The sequence below is a fragment of the Ambystoma mexicanum genome, chromosome 7q, assembly GCF_040938575.1.
Source record: "Ambystoma mexicanum isolate Mex_15411 chromosome 7q, UKY_AmexF1_1, whole genome shotgun sequence".
Taxonomy (NCBI): domain Eukaryota; kingdom Metazoa; phylum Chordata; class Amphibia; order Caudata; family Ambystomatidae; genus Ambystoma; species Ambystoma mexicanum.
Genome location: NC_090941.1, coordinates 273,364,727 through 273,386,580, shown reverse-complemented (window position 1 = coordinate 273,386,580; position 21,854 = coordinate 273,364,727). Strand labels below are relative to the sequence as shown.

At 45.0% G+C, this 21,854-nt stretch overlaps 1 protein-coding gene across 4 annotated transcripts in view; it reads right to left on the bottom strand.

Annotated features, from left to right (window-relative positions):
• The window catches only part of PICK1 (protein interacting with PRKCA 1), a 422,731-nt gene extending 402,247 nt beyond the window's left edge, over nt 1-20,484 (bottom strand). For 2 of the 4 annotated variants that reach the window (XM_069639883.1, XM_069639884.1), the window contains exons 1-2: nt 20,285-20,413; nt 19,173-19,340 (exon numbers count right to left, since the gene is read on the bottom strand). In XM_069639883.1, coding sequence (XP_069495984.1) covers nt 19,173-19,213 — 41 coding nt within the window. In that variant the 5' untranslated portion in view covers nt 19,214-19,340; nt 20,285-20,413. Of the gene's footprint in view, nt 1-19,172; nt 19,341-20,284 lie in introns of those variants that run through there. The other 2 variants (XM_069639885.1, XM_069639887.1) reach the window with 2 other exon arrangements.
• Nucleotides 20,485-21,854: the final 1,370 nt, after the last annotated feature.

The following is a 21,854-nucleotide window of genomic DNA, read 5'->3' as shown; positions in this document are numbered from 1 at the left end:
GTCCTATCCAGAACATACACCAAATATTTAATACGACAGGCATGAAAGTGCATAGCGCATTCTAAAGTTACCAATGGGCCAGGTTCAATGGTCCCAATCAGCAGAAAGCGCATTGTACGTACAGGTCATCACATTTTCAGCATTCTATATTCCGTTTGGCTAAAACCATATTTCAGAATTGCACAGTTGAAGGCTAAGAAAGTACTAAGTGCTTCTTGAGTGTGCAAGACTAATGCAAAACCTGCCAAACGCAACTATAGATAAAAAAAAAGTTTGTGTTACCCCTTCAAACAGTTCAGCCTTAAGCAAATTGAAACAATTCCAAGTTCATACTCATGGATACATCTCAACAATATAAACAAACCTTCAAAATTCAATCTGACCTCTTATGCAGGCACATAACTGAATAGAAGAGAAGAAAATAGAGGAAAGAAGGAACAAAAGAGAAAGAAAAGAAACAGAACAAAAGTTACACGTTGAGCATAATTGAGATTTGTTGCAGGACCAATGAAAGTCAAATTTATCTTATAAGAATGAATGTGGTTCACTGTCCATATTATGGACATGTGGCTGTAACATATTCAACAAAATAATCATTTTAGATTCTAAATCTCGCAGTTTGAGTTCGCGATTTCCTTTTTGTATATGCTCAGGCACATGTGCCAAACCTATATATGTATGCTTTTCTGCATCACACCCATGTTTGTCTGAAAAGTGTTTGGCAAGAGAATACGTCTCATCTTGGTTTCTAATCACATGGTAATATTGGAGTATCCGAAGATTCAAACTAGGGATGGTGCAATCCTGCAAAGACAAAGTATTAAATCAACTACATATGTGGGCAAACAGGTAATTTCATGTTTGATTTTCCATCTTACTCTCTGTCATATTCAAAAGTCGACCTTGAAATTACCAAGGTGCAAAGTTTGCATTTGCCACATCTATAAAACCCATTTTGTCTTTTCTGCTTAGATAACCAATTTGGAGTTTCCTGGTTCACAACACCAAGCATACTGGGTGCAAGGATGTTCTTCAAATTAGGAGCTTTACTAAAAGTTACTTGTGGATCTCAGCCTATAGCTGTAGCAATGTCACATTCGGACTGCAACACTGCCCAGTGTTTTTGGAGGGCTTTCTGACATTGCCTACTAGGGTACTATATTTGGTGATGAATCTAGTATGCTCATCTTAAGCTCTGATATTACTAGAACCATTAAGTAAATTTTACTCATAGTGCGTCCCTCATTCAAAAAGTCTTGTTACCTTGTACAATTCCATTTCGCTCAGATGAATCCTCCAACAGGTATACTTTTTAAAAATCAGAGAATAGGGATATAGGGATGAAAGCTTGTTGAATGAAATATGCTATTGACACTAGTTGGATTGTGATACAATTGGCTGATCAGCTTTTCATCTATAATTTCAAAATATCCATACATTCTAGCTTTTGAGAATAAATGGTGACGGTTAGTTCCAAGTTCATATTGTTACAACATTAAGGTAACATTCTGACAATTTCTCTGGTGTACCTCCCCATACAAAGAACAGTTCATCGAAATATCTTAACCATATGACAACATCAAGATAATTGTCGAATTTGGATGACCATGCAATACACTCTTCCCACCAGCACAGACAGAAACTTGCATAGGTAGGAGCCACACATGAGCCCATGGCTGTACCTCTTTTCTGCCTATATAGTTTTTCTTCAAATAGGAATATATTGTTGGTAAGGCAAAAGGCCAACAGGTCCACCACTAGCTCAGTTTGTTGTTTAAAGTGAACAGATCTTGGTTTAAAAAAATAACTCGACTGTTGTGATCCCCATTTGGTGGTTAATACTCGTATAGGTGGAAGATCACATTAAGTGAAACCAAATACTAATTAGATTCCCAGTTGAATCCCTCAAAAGGTCAGAGGTATTGCGTATGTATGAGCCAAGGTCCAAATCAAAGGGATGGGGTAGTCTATCTAGCTACCTGGAAGTTGCCTCCAATAAAGAACCCATTGAACATACAATGGGAAGTCCAGGGGAATTCGTGAGACTTTTGTGCACCTTGGGTAGGAGATAAATATTGGAGTGACAGGACAGTTATAAAGTAAATATACAATTTTGGCATCATCTAATAATTCTTTCTAGTGCCATAGATCTAATTTTGAATTATATAACGTTTGAGACTGCAATAGCATATCTGGGAGGAGGACTTCATAACATTCCTCATCCTCCAACTGTCTATATGCTTCTTGCAAATAGAGATCACATTGCCACACCACAATCCCACCTCATCTGCGGGTTTGATCACATGTTGTCATTTTGCAGGCATTGGAGTGCCAAGGACTGAGCATGGTTAATGTTAGACTGAAAAATCAGTCTCAGATAGCTCCCTCAAATCTTTAAGAAGTAATTCTTCAAAGACATCAATAACATTATGTATTAACACAAGACGAAATTTGGATTTAAGATTGAGATCTATAGTGTGATCTGTAGCAATATCAAAATGCTCAGAAATGTCAACACCTGTCAGATTGTCATCTAAGTTGACATTCCTTTACCGAGCCTTTAGACAGATTAATGATGAAAATCTCACACCGAGAGGACCAATTGCCCTCTTCTCTTTATTTTCATCAACTTGTATTGAGAATTGGTATTCTAGAGCTTACTGAGCTTGAGCTTACGTATAGGTGTAAGCATGTCTATACGTGCGTCCATGTAATTAAGGTACTAACAGGCAGAAGGAGAGGCCTACTCTTAGTGTTCTGACATCAGATGAAGGCTGTTCTATCTGATATATTATAAATCATCATATTCTCTTGCTTGGTCTGCCTCTCCCACTCCCTCTTACTCCCCTCCCAGAGCATGTGGTTCGATAATTTGCTGCACTTGCTCCTCGATCTTCTGCCTCCCCTAGTGCGTCTTGTGCTCTTGTCCTTCCTCGTCCTGCATTGGCAGTTTTTCCTCTCCTGGCCAATTTGCTTTTTAAGTGCAACAGACTGAACTCCTCAACAAAAAAAATATTCATCCCCGTGCCGGAGTTGGTTTCGTGATCCGAGGAATCAATCTCTGATCTGGAGGTATCCTGTCTCACAACGGGTTTGTTTTGAAGTTGTTGAGATTTAGGGCTTGATCCTTGATTGGCTGGTGAAATTTCCTGCCAAAAGTGCATATAGCTCCTAATTCATAGATATTTTGTCTCGTTTGAATTTAGTTCGTTTTTTAGGCGAATCTCGCCCTCAGATCTTTCCAGGTTTTCTTCCATACGGTGTAGCTTCTTATTAAACTTATCTCCATCCACTGAGTTCAACAAATCCTCCTCTTCCAGACTTTCAATTTCTCCGATTAACTTCAGTCTATCCGATTTGGCAAACTTCAGAGTTTCGATCATTGGGAAAGAACAAACATTTGTATGATCTGTCCACTCTGTAATTAATAGTGGATTAATGTCTTCCTATGTGGGTATTGTCAATATACAAAGAACTCTGGGAATCCATTTCAGCTCCACGTACATTTGTAATGTCATTGTGTCCCACCATTTGCTTGTTTCTTTTTGGCTTCTCCAAATTATCCATTCTTTGCTGAATAGTTAAACCTGCTGATGCAGTGGTAGTATCACGATGCCTGCCCCCGGAAAGCCAGACCAGGCCCAGCAACCCCAGAAGCCACTTGAAAGCATGCCCAAAAACCCCAGTTAGGGGCTCTTTGGCTACATTTCTGTAATGAGCCATGGGCGCCAGGCTCATTACAGAAATCTTACCTGTTGCAGACCATGCTGCACGAAGCCACAAGCCAAATGAGGCTTAAAGGGACTACTTTACCTCAGGGAGTCCTTTCCCCTCGGATGGGGCTGTGGAAGAATACTTACCTGGGACTTCTTCCAAGGCTATTTAAGCCACACCCAGACAGCCACACGCGCTTCGCGTTATTCTGCTTGCTGCAGCGTAACGCTCACCGTGTCTTCAGCAGCTCCAGTCTTCAGCCACGCCCGCTTCAGCCCTGGAACACCTGGAACAAGAAAAGGAGAAGGAGAAGAGGTCAGAACAAAACCTTTACCTGAATCCTTGATCCAGCACATTGTCGATCTGGAAGAGAGAAGCCTTCTCAGGTGCATTGCCACGTACCTCGCAGCGCCGCGCTGAACTCACCAGACGGGGCTGCATCCCTTTACTCCATCGCGAATCCAGCATCTCCAGGCCATTCTTCAACACCTGGGGGAGACAAGAACAGATAGGTGAGCAAGGGCAATACAAACCACCCCCAAAGACTTACCTGATTACCACAGGGGGGTACTCCCCTCATCTCGGGTCGGAGCAGTCAATTCTGCATCACCGCCGCACCCCGGCCCCTAAGGGGAAAAAACAAGGACAATACAACCTAACCCCAAAGACTTACCTAATTTCCCACAGGGGGGTACTCACCTCATTTCGGGTCGGCGCAGTTAATTCTGCATCATCGCTGTACCCCGGCCCCAAAGGGGAGAACCACAATAGACTACCAGGATCTTACCAATTGCCACTTGGAACTCTTCTGGTGGTTTAAATCCACAACCTGCAAGGTATCTGGCAGAGTGAAGATCAGACTTTTGAACTCTTACGAACCAATGGACTTAGGGCCTCATTAAACGGAAGGCGGTGAGCCATGGCGCTATTAGCGCCATGGCTCATGCCGGTACAATACCGGCACCGCCTTGGCGGAAAGGGGATTTACTGCCCCATTCCAAGGTTGGTGGGGCGGTAAATCCCACTTCCGCCATTGCCCTTCCCCATTCCCATTTCTGCCCCATAGGGCTCTATGGGAATGGGGAAGGCGCTAATTACAGCACCGCAATTTTGCGGTGCCGTAATTAGCTCCGAGGTCCCTTAGCGGGTTGGTTTTTAACGCACCAACCCGCTAAGGGACCTCGTAGTAAGGCGGTAATGGTTAACGGTCACCGTTATCATTAACGGTGGCCGTTAACCATTACCGCATTCCGTGTAATGAGGCCCTTAGAGTCAATACTGGAACTCACCAATTCCTCCACGGCAGTGAAGTAACTGGTCGTCTGCGCGCCCCTGCGCCCGACGCAGGATGGAGAGCTCATCTTTCCAAATCTTCAGGTGAGATTAAGAGGGAACTTCAGGAGTGTTCTGTGGGCAGACAAGGGGAGTGGGAAGGCGGGTTAACGCACAGATTACGGGAGGTTAATTCCCTTTCTCCATTGCAGAAAGATATTCGTACGAGTCCAACAAACGAAGCTAAGTGGGTCTGTCCAGTCTGTCATCTCGGCTCTACGTGTTACTCTGGTGGAAGCAACAGCGGGCCAGTCCAGATCGACGCCCCAGTGGGAATCAGGTGAGCGTAACAGAACGCGAAGCCTACCCACAAATACCCACCTTGGCGTCATGGAGACCTCGGAAACTGATCAGTTGGCCCAATTATTAGGGGAACTAAGGGCCGAAGTGCATTCCGCCCGCCAGGAAACCAATGACCTCAGGAGGGAATTGATAGTATCAAAAGAACGAACTGATGATTTGGCCAGACAGGTATTACAAAGCCAGGCTGGACAAACACCTCTACCTGGACTCGGGCCAGCCCAGCTCCGGTGCCACAGAGTAACCCGGTGCAGATAAACCTTCCTGGAGCCGTTCCCTTGGCTCCGCCTGAACGCTTTGCCGGAGACCCTAAAAGGTTTGCTATATTCATGAATCAATGTTGCTTACACTTTTTATGTAGACCTGGAGCTTTCCCAAACGATCAAGCCAAGGTACCTTTTGTACTGTCATATCTCAGCGGCAGTGCAGCGGACTGGTCCATTCCGCTAGTAAATCAGGATGACCCGATTCTTCGAGATTTCCAAGGTTTTCGAACTAGCATGGAAAGACTGTTCGCCCGACATTCCCAAGGACAGGCTTTGGATAACAAACTTTTATCCTTAAGGCAAGGTAATCAGGATCTTTTATCTTACATTGCAACTTTCAATAGATTAGTTGTGGAAACCGAATGGCCTGAAGCCAAGCGAATTACATTATTCCATCGAGAGCTTCGGGGAGACCCCAAGGATGTTTTAGTCCAAGTCGTGAACCCGCCTTTAGACTGTGCTGAATATATAGATTTTGTGGTCCATTTAGATCACAGACTTCAAACCAGAAAGGCTGATCGAACCAAGTTTGAAAACAAGGTCTTGGTTAAAACCTACGTACCCTCGAAGGGGGTAGATGCCTCAGAACCCATGCAAATCAGGGGAGTTAGAGGACCCTTAACCCAGAAGGAAAGGGAAAGAAGATGGCAACAGCAATTATGTCTATATTGCGGAGCTACTGGTCATTTCCTTCGGAACTGCCCTGTAAAACCACCCAAGAAAACTATAGGAGCAGCAGACGAAAACCACTTGAAACCTGACTCGGGAAACGATCACGCCCGGCAAGCGTAGTGGTCAGCTTGCCGAGCTTAAAGAAGGCCACTCTGACCTCGCATTTCACCATACCCATGGTCCTTATAGATCCAGAGCAGCCATCACGCATGCACGTGGTAAAGGCGTACGTAGATAGTGGAGCTATAGGGAACTATTTGGACTACGGATTGGCTTCCAGGATGAATCTCTCTCTCACCCGAAAGACCACTACCGATGTTGTCACCACTGTTGATGGTACTGAAATTGCCTCTGGGCCCGTAACTCATTCCACTGCAGAGATGACTTTGCTGGGTCAGGATGGACACCGATAGGTTATGGTATTTGATTTAATCAAGGCTCCACAGTTTCAACTGATACTGGGAATCCCTTGGTTGGAAAAACACAATCCCTGTATTGATTGGAGAGAGAAGAGACTAACCTTCCCAGAATGTGCTAACACCTGTTACCCAAAGAGAACTCTAAATTCAGTACTGGCCCCAATAATCCCAGCTGCCATACAATTACCTCCTGAATACCAAGACTTTCAGGATGTCTTTCAAAAGGAGCAGGCAAACACCTTACCACCGCACAGATCGTATGATTGTCAAATAGATCTCATACCAGGAGCACAACCACCTTGCAGCAGAATCTATGCCCTCACGGAACCTGAAAATCTCCACTTGCGCCAGTACCTAGACCAGTATCTTGCTAATGGCTTCATCCGCCCCTCCAAGTCCCCTGCATCTTCCGCTTTGTTCTTCGTGCCAAAAAAGGAAGGCGACCTTAGAACATGCATAGAGTACCGCGCGCTGAATCAGATAACTATCAAGAATCGGTACCCATTGCCTTTGATCCCTGAACTACTAGACCAGGTAAAGAACGCTTGTATAATATACACAAAACTAGACCTTCGGGGGGCATATCATCTGGTACGCGTCAAAGAGGGTGACGAATGGAAGACTGTTTTTCGCACCAAGTACGGATTATTTGAGTACCAGGTGATGCCTTTCGGACTGTGTAACGCACCAGCAGCCTTCCAGTTCTTCATGAACGATGTCTTCCGAGAGCTCATCGATGTTTGTGTAGTCATTTACATCGACGATATCTTAGTATACTCCCTATCAGAATCCAATCATGTAAATCACGTCCGAGCAGTCCTAGAAAAGTTATGCCAGTATAAGTTATACGCTAAACTGGAAAAGTGCATCTTTCACACTACGGAAGTAGAGTTTCTTGGATTTATTCTGACCCCGAAAGGAATCCGGATGGATACACGGAAGGTGGACGCTCTGTCCCGAATAGGAATGGGAGAAACAGAAAGAGCTTTAGAACCTGTACCCATAATTCCTGAACAGAGGATCCTTGGTCTGACATCCATACACTCTCTGGGGGACATTCAAGAAAAGGTCCATCAACTCTTTGATTCCGATGCCTTACAGGGCTGGGCAAGGAAAGGCCCAGAGTATTCTGTCACCAACAATCTACCTTATTACCAAGGCCAGCTATTTTTGCCACTAGAGGAACTACAGAAACTTGTCATTTCTCATTACCACGACACCTTGATGGAAGGATATCCTGGCATTGCTAAAAACTGAAGCCAAAATCAAGAAACAGTTTTGGTGACCCACCTGGCAAAAAGATGTCAAGTTGTTTGTCATGTCTTGTGGCATGTGTGCTCAAAATAAAGGGGAAAAGAAAAAACCCGCTGGATTATTACAACCGTTAGACATACCACCTACTCCTTGGCATACCTTGTCATTAGACTTTATCACGGATTTACCCCCGTGCAAAGGTTATAATACCATTCTAGTTATTGTAGATCTTTTTTCTAAAATGGCCCATTTCATTCCTTTAAAAGGAATACCTTCTGCTTCAATCCTGGCCAAGGAGTTCCTTGAAAATGTTGTCCGTCTACATGGCTTTCCTTCCGTGTTAATTTCAGACCGGGGAAGTCAATTCATTTCACATTTTTGGAGGAAGTGCTGCCAGCTGGCACAAATTGATGTTAGGCTTTTAACCAGCCACCATCCCCAGACCGACGGCCAAACAGAGAGAACCAACCAGACTCTTGAGCAATACCTACGTTGTATGCTACATCAATCTGAGGAGGATTGGAAAGACATTCTTTGGATCGTTGAGTATGCATACAATAATTCTGTACACTCAGGAACTAAACAAAGCGCTTTTTTTTACCATATATGGTCACCATCCTCGAACCTCAGACTTAGATTCTCCCCAGCATTTAGAGATGCCTGCGGTGGACCATCTCCACACTGTTATCACACAAGCCTTTAAAGAGGCGACTGCACATTTACAAAAGGCTAAGGATAAATACAAGAAGGATGCTGATCAACACAGGAGTGAAGCACTGCAATACCAAGTAGGGGACCAAGTATGGTTAGCCACCAAGTACTTACCACTCAAGGGAACACAGACTTTTAACCCCAGGTACTTGGGACCTTATTCTATTAAGGCTATAATTAACCCAGTGGCCGTCAAGTTGGACCTGCCTGGTCATATGCGTGTTCATCCTGTTTTTCACGTGTCTCTTTTGAAGCCTGTGCAACCAGGAACTAGACTAACCACCCCACCTGAACCTATCCTCATAGACGGGGAACCCGAATTCGAAGTCAAGAATATCTTGGACTCTAAAAGGGTGAGATCAAAACTCTTCTATCTCATCACCCCGGCCCCTAAGGGGAAAACAAGAACAATACAAATCACCCCCAAAGACTTACCTGATTACCACAGGGGGGTACTCACCTCATCTCGGGTCAGCTCAGTCAATTCCGCATCACCGCCGCACCCCGGCCCCTAAGGGGAAAAAACAAGGGCAATACAACCTAACCCCAAAGACTACCTAATTTCCCACCGGGGGGTACTCACCTCATTTCGGGTCGGCGCAGTTAATTCTGCATCATCGCTGTACCCCGGCCCCAAAGGGGAGAACCACAATAGACTTACCAGGATCTTACCAATTGCCACTTGGAACTCTTCTGGTGGTTTAAATCCACAACCTGCAAGGAATCTGGCAGAGTGAAGATCAGACTTTTGAACTCTTACAAACAATTGGACTTAGAGTCAATACTGGAACTCACCAATTCCTCCACGCCAGTGAAGTAACTGGTCGTCTGCGCGCCCCTGCGCCCGACGCAGGATGGAGAGCTCATCTTTTCAAATCTTCAGGTGAGATTAAGAGGGAACTTCAGGAGTGTTCTGTGGGCAGACAAGGGGAGTGGGAAGGCGGGTTAACGCTCAGATTACGGGAGGTTAATTCCCTTTCTCCATTGCAGAAAGATATTCGTACGAGTCCAACAAACGAAGCTAAGTGGGTCTGTCCAGTCTGTCATCTCGGCTCTACGTGTTACTCTGGTGGAAGCAACAGCGGGCCAGTCCAGATCGACGCCCCCGTGGGAATCAGGTGAGCGTAACAGGTAGATATAGTTATTCCTGCACCGCTTTCCAATTCGCTAAATTGGACTTGTGTTGCTGCTCTCTGCCTGTTTTTCAATGCCTCTGCCATGTTTCACTAGATGGTAAAAACAGAACCCAATGTGTTGGTCCTCAAAATACACCTCACACCAATAGCTCCACTAGGGATTTAACAGCATCTAGTGTATAAATCCAATGATTACTTCTTATACAAAATTGGATTCAATGACCACTTCTTATAGAAGTTATTTCTACGATTCAAAAACAAGTGCAGGTACTGCATGGGGTTAATAAATTGTGTGTGTCGCTAAGGCTTCACAACGAGATTTGCTGCAACCAAAACGAAGTCCAGCCGTTTCCATCGGCAATGAACCATGCAGTGAGGGGGTGACTTTTCTGTTAAAAGTCGCACAGCGCACTTCTCCAGCCGGTGCCATCAGACCGTCAAGTGGAACATATATTATTTATATATGACTAGGGGTGTCACGGTATTGGTTTTATGGTGGTATGGTAACCTTCTTGCCAGATGACGGTGTATCATGGTTATCGCGGTTTAGCAGGTGGAGTTAACTTATCTTAATGAAATATTTTCTTAAAGGGCCTCAATTGTCAGCATTTTGAAACTTGTCTCTGCACATTTTCAGCTGATCCTCCAGGAATCTAAGGTGGCTGCAGATTTGGTCTTTCATGGCGCTCGCTCATTGATCGCCTTGAGTGTTAAAATGCACATTTTGAGCAATGAGATTGCTGCTCAATCACAGATCATCGCTTAGAAAATCGGCCTCGACCTGCATTATTTTCGAACCACATGGCATGGGCATCATGACCCCTCGCTGCGATCAGTCATAAAAGTTTGTTTTGATAACGCTTTATCCCATTAAAGGGAGAAAAGTCACTCATGTGAGGTCTGAAAGCCCATGTCATTGTGTTTCTTTTGTCAAAATGTCATAGCCAACACACACTCACCGAAAGGTTGCATATTGATCAAATCACTATAGCTTGTTTACCATCTGCCTGGTGTATTATAAAGGTGTGATGTTGGAGTCACCACTGACCATGTAATCATAACAGGACAGCGTTCAGTGGGCGCTGTTGATTTCTTGCAATACATGTTCATTTACCTTCTTAAAGATAGTGGCACAAAAACTTTTTGAAAATGACAAAGTTAAATTACATATCAGCACAAATATGGGCTAGACCACCACATCACCACAGCCCCATCATTACCATTTTCCCCAGGTCTGAGTGCATTAGGACCCTTTTCATGCGAGTTGAGACTGAGGAATGCTTTCATGGTTGGTGTCCCAAATCAAGGATAGACCTGAGAAATATCTCACTCCCATTGCTCTGGATACTTTAAATTGAATGTAGAATCTGTCCTGCCTGCTTGAGTCCAGTGCCATATGCAGAAGGCAGGTGAAGGATCAAGTGAAGCAACAACTCTAGTGCCAATGTGTAAATCTACACAGAGGACAGTGGGAGTGGTGGGGGCAGTTTATATACTAGCACAAAGTACTGATATGACAGTGTTCATACCGTCTACAGAGCTAAATTTTTTTGTGGATATGTATCAGAAGGGCATCCAGTTCCTTCCCCCTTTCAATTCTGGGATGTGTAGTTCCTCATCTTTCAAACTGGTGGGAAAACTACAAATCGGCTGATCTTTAACCCGGCTCTACTGATCACAGAGAAAGGGCAGTCACAGCATCAAAGCTGCATTTACTAATGTGGCCTCCCTTTCCCTATGCTCTGGTCTGCCAAACGCCACATCCCACGGTGCAAGATCCAGAATGCGCAGCACTTGCTTACTGCAGCCTTTCCAAATCAGATAGAAAAGCTCACTTAATAGCTGCAGGGCCTAAAACGGTATACCGGTATAAACAATGTGACGGTTATTATAGTTTGTTTAAGCTGTTCACAGTATCTATAACGGTATACCGTTGCACCCCTATATATGTCCAACAAACTCTTTCAACAAGGACAAGCATACTCACATTTGCCAAGGAGAAATCAATTTCACAGCACACCACTGCTCGGTGTAAAAATTGTCCTTTAATTAAACTCTATAAACAGATCAATTGAAACATGGCAGGGAGAAAAATCATACCATAGCGCTTTCTCCAAGCGTTCCACCCCATCCGGGGCTTCGTCAGGCTAGTAGCTCAAATTTCATGTACAGCGTTCTTCATTTAAAAACAAACTGAGCTTGGTATGCAGGCAGGTAGTGATAAACATAGAAAACAAACTATGCCGCAATTGCGTTGGGTTGTTACTACAGAGCACCATGTTAGAACAACAAACGTATCGTAATAGCATTCAATAAAAAAACATACAAATTGGTTGTACAGTGATATAGTATTTCATGCCTGCAGAAGTTACTCCATAAAATGACAATTTCCTATTAACGCTTTAATTTGCAAAACCCAAAAACGTGTATATGAAAAACTGCATACAATACGCGGCTATTCATATTCTGTCTAGCAATCAGCTATTGAAAGCAAGGCCAATGCAGCAGCACACCAGTGACATATCAAGTGGAAAAAAGGTGGAAATCAGTTTGCATTGGAGAACCAAAAGGAGAGGTACAAAACAGGAAGCAACAGACAAAGTCTGTGTCTCGTTGCTCCAATTGACACCAGTAGTTTTTTAAATGCATGACTGAAAGAAATGCTAAATCATTCATTAGCAAATGCTGGAACGAAAAAAAAACAAATAAATAAATTTAAAAAAGGGGATTTGTGGGGGGGGGACAAGGAAAACTCCAAAAGGCTGGATGAGCCAGTGCTGAGGGCTGCAAAAAGCGCTAGACACAGCCCATCCCAGATATAGAGCAATAGCAAGCCACAAACAGAAAATCTGTTAGTTTATTCCTTATACAATTCCACACCGTTCCAACAATCTGCAGCCAAATGTTGCATAGTTACCTGTTAGGACCCTCCGGACATTACAAGTTACCTGACTTTTGGACTCCCTGCCCCTTCCACGGAATTCAGCCCCTTCACATGTGACGATTGCCTGAAAAGTAAGCATCCCGATGCAAGGAAAGAAACTTGAAGGGAACTCGAAAACCAAGTTTCAAGACCCTACGACGCACCATTTCCAAGATATTTACACTGCAACACACTTCACCGCGCCAAGGTGAAGTGACAGGTGGGGAAGAGCGCTCATAAGGTTCCAGTATGCTGCAGCACACCAACTCTCGCCTCCCCTACACATCTGCTCCGGGGTATGTCAGCCAGCTACACATGGCCATTTTCAGTGCAGTTCACTTTAGGGTGCAAAGCACATCAAACAATAAGCGATCGGCAGGTCAACCTACAGGTTCATTGACTTTCACCAATTGATGAGAGTGTCGGTCTACAGAACCTGGGAGGGTAATTTTTGAATATACATACAAAAAACACACAGCTTACGTACCCAGCTTTGCCGGGATGTCCATTCTCAGATTTCTTTTCATATTCCACCGAAAAAAATTCCAAATTGTTTGCCACAACGGAAAAATGCGATACATGTGAATTTCAGCAATTAATTGAACACCAAATGTTTCTTTGTCCCCAACTTAAATTCTAACATGAATATCATATTTGTATGCTTACTCCTATTATTTGCAGTGTGCGTTTAGCAGCGAGAAAATGTCCACCACTGCTTACACTGCAAATAATCGGAGTAAGCACACAAATATGATATGTGCGAATTTTAAAATCGGGGACAAATGAAAATTTGGTGTTCAATTAATTAGTGAAATTCATATCCATCGAGTTGATTGCAGAACAAATCAATGAAAAGACACACACTACTCTAAAAAAAAAATGGGGGAAAAGAAATTCAAGACCAGTTCAGGACAGTATGATGATGATCACTTTCTACAAATGACCTGTAGATGGCGCGCTGAAACACCACAAAACGTAATGCCGAAAAAAAATAACATTAAAAAAAGTTAATTATCTCAGGAACGGGATGACCTATCGAGCTAGAAATAGTTGCATTCATTTGGCAATGAAATAAGGCGTATTCATGGCAAAAATCATTACGCCAGGCCTCACCGTTCATGAGGAGTTACATCCCCAAGACCAACACCACATACAAACCCACAAACAAACATGAAATGGTGCAATTTTATGAACTGAAATAAAGACAAAGGGAATTTCAATAGAGGCACATTTTGCAGAGAGAGCCAGCGTGTTGGGCATAGGGTTTGGTGGGAGAACAGCAGGGAAGGTTGTACAGAGTCAGAGTTACACATATGAACACTTTGTTCAGAGGTCAGAAAGGAGTAAAGAGAAAGGCTCACACGTATGCAACAACAGTAAATGAGGCCACCGAGTACTGGAGTGCATATAAGAGGTTTTTGTGGAGTATGGGAGAGAGGCACAGATATGATATGGCATTTATAACGCGCCTGTACACAAGTGTTTAAAGGCACAAGGGGGTACAGAGGGAAGACAGACAGCGATCATACTAGGCCAAGAGTCATTCAGATTGCGCAAGTGCAGAGGAAGGGGGAAGAGGAAAAGTGCAGAGGCGGAGGGGAGGAGGGACAGTGCAGTACAAGGGGTAATGGAATAAATAAACAGTAAGAGGAGGGCCAGCTGTTGGCAAGGGTAAGTGCAAACATCAGGTGTCAGGTGCTGGTGGGGAACTGTAGGGATACAGAAAACAGTCCCGTGCGGGATTAGCCCGTGAGGCAGTGCAGGTGTTATTGGCAGGGGAAGAGACCTGGGCCCGAGATCAGAGAGTGGCCAGGTTACCAGTACAGATTCAGCCCAGAGTTCAGCAGGGGAGAGGAGGAGAGAAAGCAGAAGCAAAGAGGAAGGTTTTGAGGTGCTTCCAGAACCGGAGATGGTTCTCCTCAAATTTCAGGGAGGCCCCCATCCGAAGAAAGAGATCTGCCACCAACTGGTTGCTTGTAGAAGCGAATGACCCTGATGGAGTTGGAAGCGGATGATCGAAGAGCTCGAGAGGGAAGATATTTAGGAAAAAAGAGTTGAAGGCATTGAGTCCCCAGGCCCCAGAAGGCCTTCTGGACAATGCAGAGGGTATCTTTGCAGCCACTGGGAGCCAATGCAGAGATTTCAGTCCTGGAGAGATACGATCCCTGGGCTTGAGGCAAGGACAAGTGTCGCAGTCCTGTTCTGGATGTGTTGCGGAGGGAGGAGAGTAGAGGCAGGCAGATTTAGAAAGAGGCTGTTGCAATAGTCCAGTCTAGAGAGAACCAGAGTTCTGGAGACAGTGAGCTTCTCGGGGAAGGAGAGGAAAGGAAGAATACCTCTGAGGAGGTGCAGCTGGTAGTGTGACTTCTTAGAGACGTCAGAGATGTGAGGAGAGAAGGAGAGAGTGGAGTCGAAGATGACCCTGAGGTTTTTAACCTCGCAGGTAGGAGCAGGAAGAGGGCCAAGAGAGGCCAGCCAGAGAGTGACAGGAAAGGAGGGAGCGGGTGTGCCGATGAGGAGAATCTCAGTCTTACTGGCATTAAGGCAGAGATCATTGGCGGCACACCACTCCTGGATAGCAGACAGTCAGAGATGAGAGATGGAGAAGAGGTGGCCTAAGGAAGCCTGAAAATGAGCTGAGTGTCATCTGCATAGCACTGAAAGTTGGGGCAGAGAGCGGCAATGCGCTGGGCAAGAAGTGCCAGGTATTGGTTGAACTGCCAGGGAGAGAGGTTAGACCGCTGGGGGCCAACACAGGTGAAGATAGAGATAGAGGAGAGGAGAGGACCAGGTCCAGCTTGGGTCGTTGGACCTGGGAGGGTCAGAGAGTAAAGAAGTCAGCCACGCCAGGGCCTGACCAGTGATACCCAGGTTATCACGGAAACGGTTCAGCAGGATGGCATGGTTGACCGTGTCAAAGGCAGAAGAGAGATCAAGTAAGATGAGGACACAAGGGATGTTGGAATCAAGTTTGAGAGCAGGTCTTCACGGATTTTCAGGAGAGCAGTTTCCGTGCTTCTGGCAGCTCTGAAGCCATACTGGTGGTCATGAAGACAACCAACAGATTCAGTGTGAAGATTAAGCTGGGAGATGGCCAGCGTTTCCAGGAGTTTGCCCAGGAAGGGAGTGATGGAGATTGGGCGATAGTTAGCAGGGCAGGACGGGTCAGCGGAGGGTTCCTTAAGAAGAGGGTGCACAAGGGAGTGCTTCAGGGGAGATGCGAAGACTCCAGAGGAGAAGGAATGGTTGCAGAAATCGGACAGGACAGGAGCCAGGGAGTCAATGTGGTCCTGGATGGTTTTGGAGGAACAGGGGTGAACCTGTTTTGACAAGACTTTCATGGATCAGACTTGTCTAGAAACCTTGTCTGGGGAGAACAGGGGAAAGGCAGAGGAGGGAGGATAAGTGGTCGTAGAAGGGCGAGGACATGATGTCCTTAGTTTTAGAGATAAAATGAGAAGCAAGTGCTGTTCAGAAGGCCTGGGAAGGGACAGGAGGGGTAACGACTGCAGCAGGATTGGCCAGTTCCTTGCAGATTTTAAAGAGCTCGGCCGAGTTTTTAGATGCCACAGAGACACAGGCTTGGATGCGAGCTCTCTTCTGGGTGCAGACAGAGCCGGTATTGCCTTTGGAGCAGGCGGCAGGCCAGTTTGTCAGAGGATGTACCAGAGGCACGCCATTTCCACTCAGACCTCATCACCCTCAAACACAAGTGCAGGGTGGCTGAGTCATACCAGGAATTGCACTTGGCTTTGGGCTTCAAGCGGATCCTCATGAGAGGGGCAAGAACATTGAGAGTATCAGATATAGCAGAGTGGAGCATGGAAAGGGCCGAGTCAGGGTGTGAGTCAGCCAAAGGGGCTAGGGGGAGAGAAAGTGGCGGCGAAAGCCTCAACTGACACATGCTTCATGGGTCGGATAACCAAGAAGGTGGGTGGCAGTGCTGGAATTGGCTTGGCCTGGGGGGGGAAGAGAAGGTGAGCTGGGAGGAAAGGAGAAAGTGATCGCTCCAGGAGAGAGGGGTGGTGAGAGGGATAGAAAGGGGAAGGTCTGAGGGGATCAGAGCATCCAGAGTGTGCCCAGCAGAGTGAGTCGGGCCAGAGGGGAGAATAGAGAGTGTGAGAGAGTCGCAGAGGTCAAGAAAGATTACAGAGGAAGGACAGGAAGCCTCCGGGTGGATGTTAAAGTCTCCAAGAAGGAGGAGTTGAGTGGCTGAGGCCAGGAGAGAAGAGGAAAGGTCTTCCCATTTGGAGAGGAAGGAGGAGATCCGACCAGGTGGCCGATAGATAGTAGCTGTGGCTAAGGTAAGGGATTGGCTAGGAGAGAGAGAGCCTGCAGACAAGGAATTCGAAAGAGAAGTAGGCCTGCGTAGGGATGAAAGAGGCAGGAATCCACTCAGGAAAGATCAGGGCTACACCCCCTCCAGGCGGTTGGACCTGGGCGCGGAGAGGGTCTTGTAGCCGTCAGTGAGGAGAGTGTCGAAGCTTGGGACAGAGCTGGCCGTGAACCATGTTTCGGTGAGACCAAGGACATTGAGGTCAAGTTCTTCAAGGAGGTGGCAGATGTCGGAGGTTGTGTTTGACAGCTGAGCGGGAGTTAAGAGTGGCAATATGGAGAAGGTTGCTGTCCTTGAAAGACTTCTGGGGAGGGGTACAAATCAGAGGTACGCCCTGCGGAGGTGTAGAAGCGGAAGGAGGAGAGGGCAAGGTAACCAAGGAGGAGACATCAGGGGAAGGCGAGGAAGCCGTGGTGGAGGGAGGAGATGGGACAGCAGGAGAAGGAAGGAAATTGATGAGGTGCGGGAAGCGTCTCTCAAAGAGGAGAAGATTGGCCCGAGGGCCTTGGAACAAGACTGTACCATTCAGGTAAACAAAAATGATGACCTTAGAGGAGTGGAAGAAGGCAAGTAGGACAAATTGACAAGACGGCAGGCACTCAGACAATGGTAGACAGTTGCTAATTGAGTGCTTAGCTAAGTTGTCGACCACAGAATATTGTCACAGTGATATTTAGATACTGGAGAAACACACCCAAGTCCGAGAGTCCTGATAGAGAGGGGAAAAGGCCTGGGTTTCACAGTGCAATTTTAAAAACGTTCATAACACGTTAGGCAGATCGAGTCTGTTGGCAGTTGAGGTGAAAAACTGGCCTATGGAGGCTGTGGCAATGAGACGCAGAAGAAATAAAATGGGTGGAGGCAGAAGGAGATGGTCATTCTGTTAGATAACTTAATTCTTAGAGGAATTAAACATAGTGCCATCCATTAACGGATGGTGGAACAGTTGGAGATCCTTGAATAGATGTCTGGGCTGGCAAAGGGAAAAAAGAAGACAATATGCCTTTCATTGGCCAACAGGTGGTATGAGCATGCAGAAGAGAAGATGACCTTGCCAAGGGAGGAGGTGAAGCGGCTCATAGTTCACCTCAACAAACTTGGAGAGTTAGGAAATGGGGAGAACCAATACGTACCTGTGCTCTCTGCCTAACAGCATCAATCAGAAATCTCAGACACACTCCATCATCACTTATAAAACCAAGAAAGGTGTCAGGTACAGCAGGTGGCTTGGAGTGGTTCATAAAGTGGGAAGGCGTTTTACTCAAGCAAGGTGCTAGGGGTGGGAATACATCTTTTGAGTTTAAAATAGATTTCCTTAACTAAGGTAATTCAGGAATCCCAAGCTAAAATGGAGGCGCAGTGATAGCAACCGATTGGCTGGAGTTAATAGAGTCACGTGCAATGGTAGCAGAATTCTAGAACTGCCTTTCATCCATTTTGAAGAAGTGAATAGAAGATGAACAAAAGAGAGTCAATTGTAATTTCTAGAGAAGAGGTCAAGAGGCATTAGCATAGATTTAGTTAGGGACAGTTAGTGTTCGTTTAAAGCTTAAATTTCCATAACCCTTAAGAAAAAGCACCTCATGTAAAAAGACAGAGCAACAAGTTAAGAAAAGTGTATAGCTCCCAGTACTCACCGGAGGTAAACAGGTAAATGATTCTAAAGTGTAAAAATAGTATGGTTAGATAAAGGGTAAATAGAGAAACACAAGTATAGGAATTAACTAATGAGACAGTTTGTAATCCAACTACAGACCTCCTGGTATCAGTAAAGAAGGTGTTACTTATGCAGCGGTTACTTAAGGGGCTGAGTAGAACGCTTGGAGAGGGGGTGTGGGATTCAACAGCTCCTGTGGATTTGGCAAGCAGACCTGACAAAAGGTAGGCAATGGGAATGACCTAAACATACCCCATGCACTACCAAGACTAGCTACCACACCTACCCCAAAAAAGTAATTGATTCCACCCTTAACACAGCAAAGTGCATCAGTGAACCCTCGGGGTGGCTACCTGTGTCACAAGGTCATGCAAATGATTGTCGAACTTCATAAATCCCCTGCAGAACACAGAAGATACATTTCTCTTGTGCATTGTAAACATTTAACTCACAGCTTATCCTCTTCCAGATCGTAGTCCAGATCAGAAAACATGTTGCTGCACTGGACCTTCTTCGGCTTTGTAATCAGTCACTGCACTGGTGAAAATTGAAGTGTGCATGAGCGACGGTCTGCAAATCTGGACAAGCACTACATCCATGCAAGAAAGTGCAAACCAGTTCTAGAGCACAACAAAAAGGGGGAATTAATAACGAAGAAAGAATCAGCATCGATTAACAGGATAAAAGCAGCAATCATAACAGTAAAAAAAGGAACCTTTCCCTCCACAAATTGTCAAATCGTGACTTTCTTTTTCTACAAAAATGTAGGTCTTTCATGTGGAGCAGAACCATTGGCACTGAGAGTTTAAACTATCTTTTACAGTGCAGCCTTGTGATCTAGGGCAAACAATGTGTTGTGATCTCGTGTGTTGCGTGCAGAGAAACCGAAAAGCCAATGGTAGGTCGAGGGGGTTGATTTTTCCGTAGCCTTATAATCATGGGTAAGCAGTAGTATAGTCTCAGCCTAGAGTATTTAATAGAGAAGAAAGATGATGTTACACTTGTGCTGCGTGAAATGTATTTTTGCCCTGAAGCAGCATGAATGCTAAACTGGTAAATGTGTTATTGCTCTGCGGATTTGTGTTAATTGTACTCTTGCAGGAAGAAACAAACTATACAAATTAAACTGAGAAATGTTATTGTGCTGCTTATTTGCAATACTCTGCATAATTGGGGGGGAGGGGTTCTATGATACACTTCTTGAGCAGATCCTATAAATGAATTAAAAGGAATATATTGCAATGCTTTATCTAACCCATCCCGAACCTCTGCTCGTCCATACGCTATTTCCATCCATTTACTTTATGGGGGGGAATATACTTTCTATATTAAAGAACAAGGTGTAATTTCGAATATAAACGGAATTACAAATAAACCAAGAGGCAGAGGCAATCTACATGACAACGACGTGGCAACGGTCATTTAAAACAAAGCAGTTCATGTTGGTTCACAGAACCCTGCTCCCTTCTGTTCACCGCAGAAGGGAAAATATGTACAATAGGCGTCATCACTAAAGAGAACCCTTCAAACCCAAAACGATCTACACCTTCAACGAATTTCGCACCTGCTACCACAGTACCACAGTCCCGCAGCCCTTCATAAGATAGATCGAGGTATGCTCTTTGGGTCCCAGAACTGTGGTCATTATCACCTCATTTCCGGTGTCGAGACAGCCACGAAATGACATTTCGTCTGACGTTGGACTTATTTAGCTAAAAGCAGAAAGAAGACTTGGTCAGAACGATGAACGGCATGCGAGGCGGCCATATTGGAATGGCAAAATTCTTATGATAAGTATCTTTAAATACGGTGAAGTAAGTAAAGCGCGTGCGCACGAGATAGGTTTATTGGATTAAAATGGCATACGCTTTAAAACTGTTGACTCGTTCTACCTTACAAATACTTTAAGTTAGTGGCGGGTGACAAACCAGCCTGCTCAAATCAGACTATGGGGGCGGGTGGGGTGTAAACAAATAAGAGTTAAAAAGCCAACCCTGTTTAGGCAGCACATATTTTATCAAGCGGAACAAATAAGAGTTAAAAAGCCAACCCTGTTTAGGCAGCACATATTTTATCAACCCGCTTGTCTTTATTAAAAAGGTGACATGCAAGTTCAGCGTAGGTTTACTAAAAGGCTTGAACCAAGTTAAGAGACACCCTAAAAGTAACATTTTCAGACATGGCAACTTTCCAGAGCCCATGGGAGGGAGATTTCACCACAGCAATCGGGAACATGTATTTTTCCAATAGAATTGCATTGGAGTTATCATTATTTTAGGCAACACTAAAAAAATAGGCCGATTTTTCAATAGAAAATCGGGAATCTCCCCCCTAAATCTGGAGTGTTGATTTGTATCATAGCTCTCAACTCACACGCTTTTGGCAGGTGTCACCTGCCTTGTAAAGAGCTGACTCACCCGCCAAGCCTCCTGCACGCCCATTCATTCAAATGGGCGTCTCACCCGCCAAAAACTGAAATACAAATGGTTGAGAGCTATGTTTGTATGCATTTTGAAGTTGCAAAAAGTCCCTCAATAAAACTTCCAAAGACATTTTGTCTTATACGTTTTTTACTCTGTGATTTTATTTGACACGTCATCATTTTTTGCTGTAGCTTAAAGTAAATGTTTAAAAAATTCATTAAAAAAAAATGAATATTGGATGATTGTTGGGGTGGTCTTGGGAGCACCCATGGCCACCAGACAGTTGCTGAGGGCATACCTGTCACCTAACCCGCTTATGGCGGGTGTGACCCGCCACTTAGGCGGCTCTCTCACCCGCCGATTGCAATCAAGGGGCTTTCACCCGCTAAATTCAAAATCGGGTGTTTTCACCCACCCAGGTGCCATAAAAGGTTGAGAGCTATGTGCGGGCACGCCGCAGCATTTTGTCTTTCCCTACATGCCAACCCTCCCAATTTAGGCGTTGAACTCCCAGCTTTTCAGTGACAAATATTACTATTCTCCTGCCTAAAATAATTGTAGCCTCAATGTACTCCTATGGGAAAAATTATGTATCCTGATTTCTGTGACTAAATCTCCCTCCCAGGTGCAACGGAATGTTGGCATGTATGTGTTTCTGCGTTCACGCTGTAAGAACAGCTGCAGGAGGCACCCTGCTCGGACACTGGGATC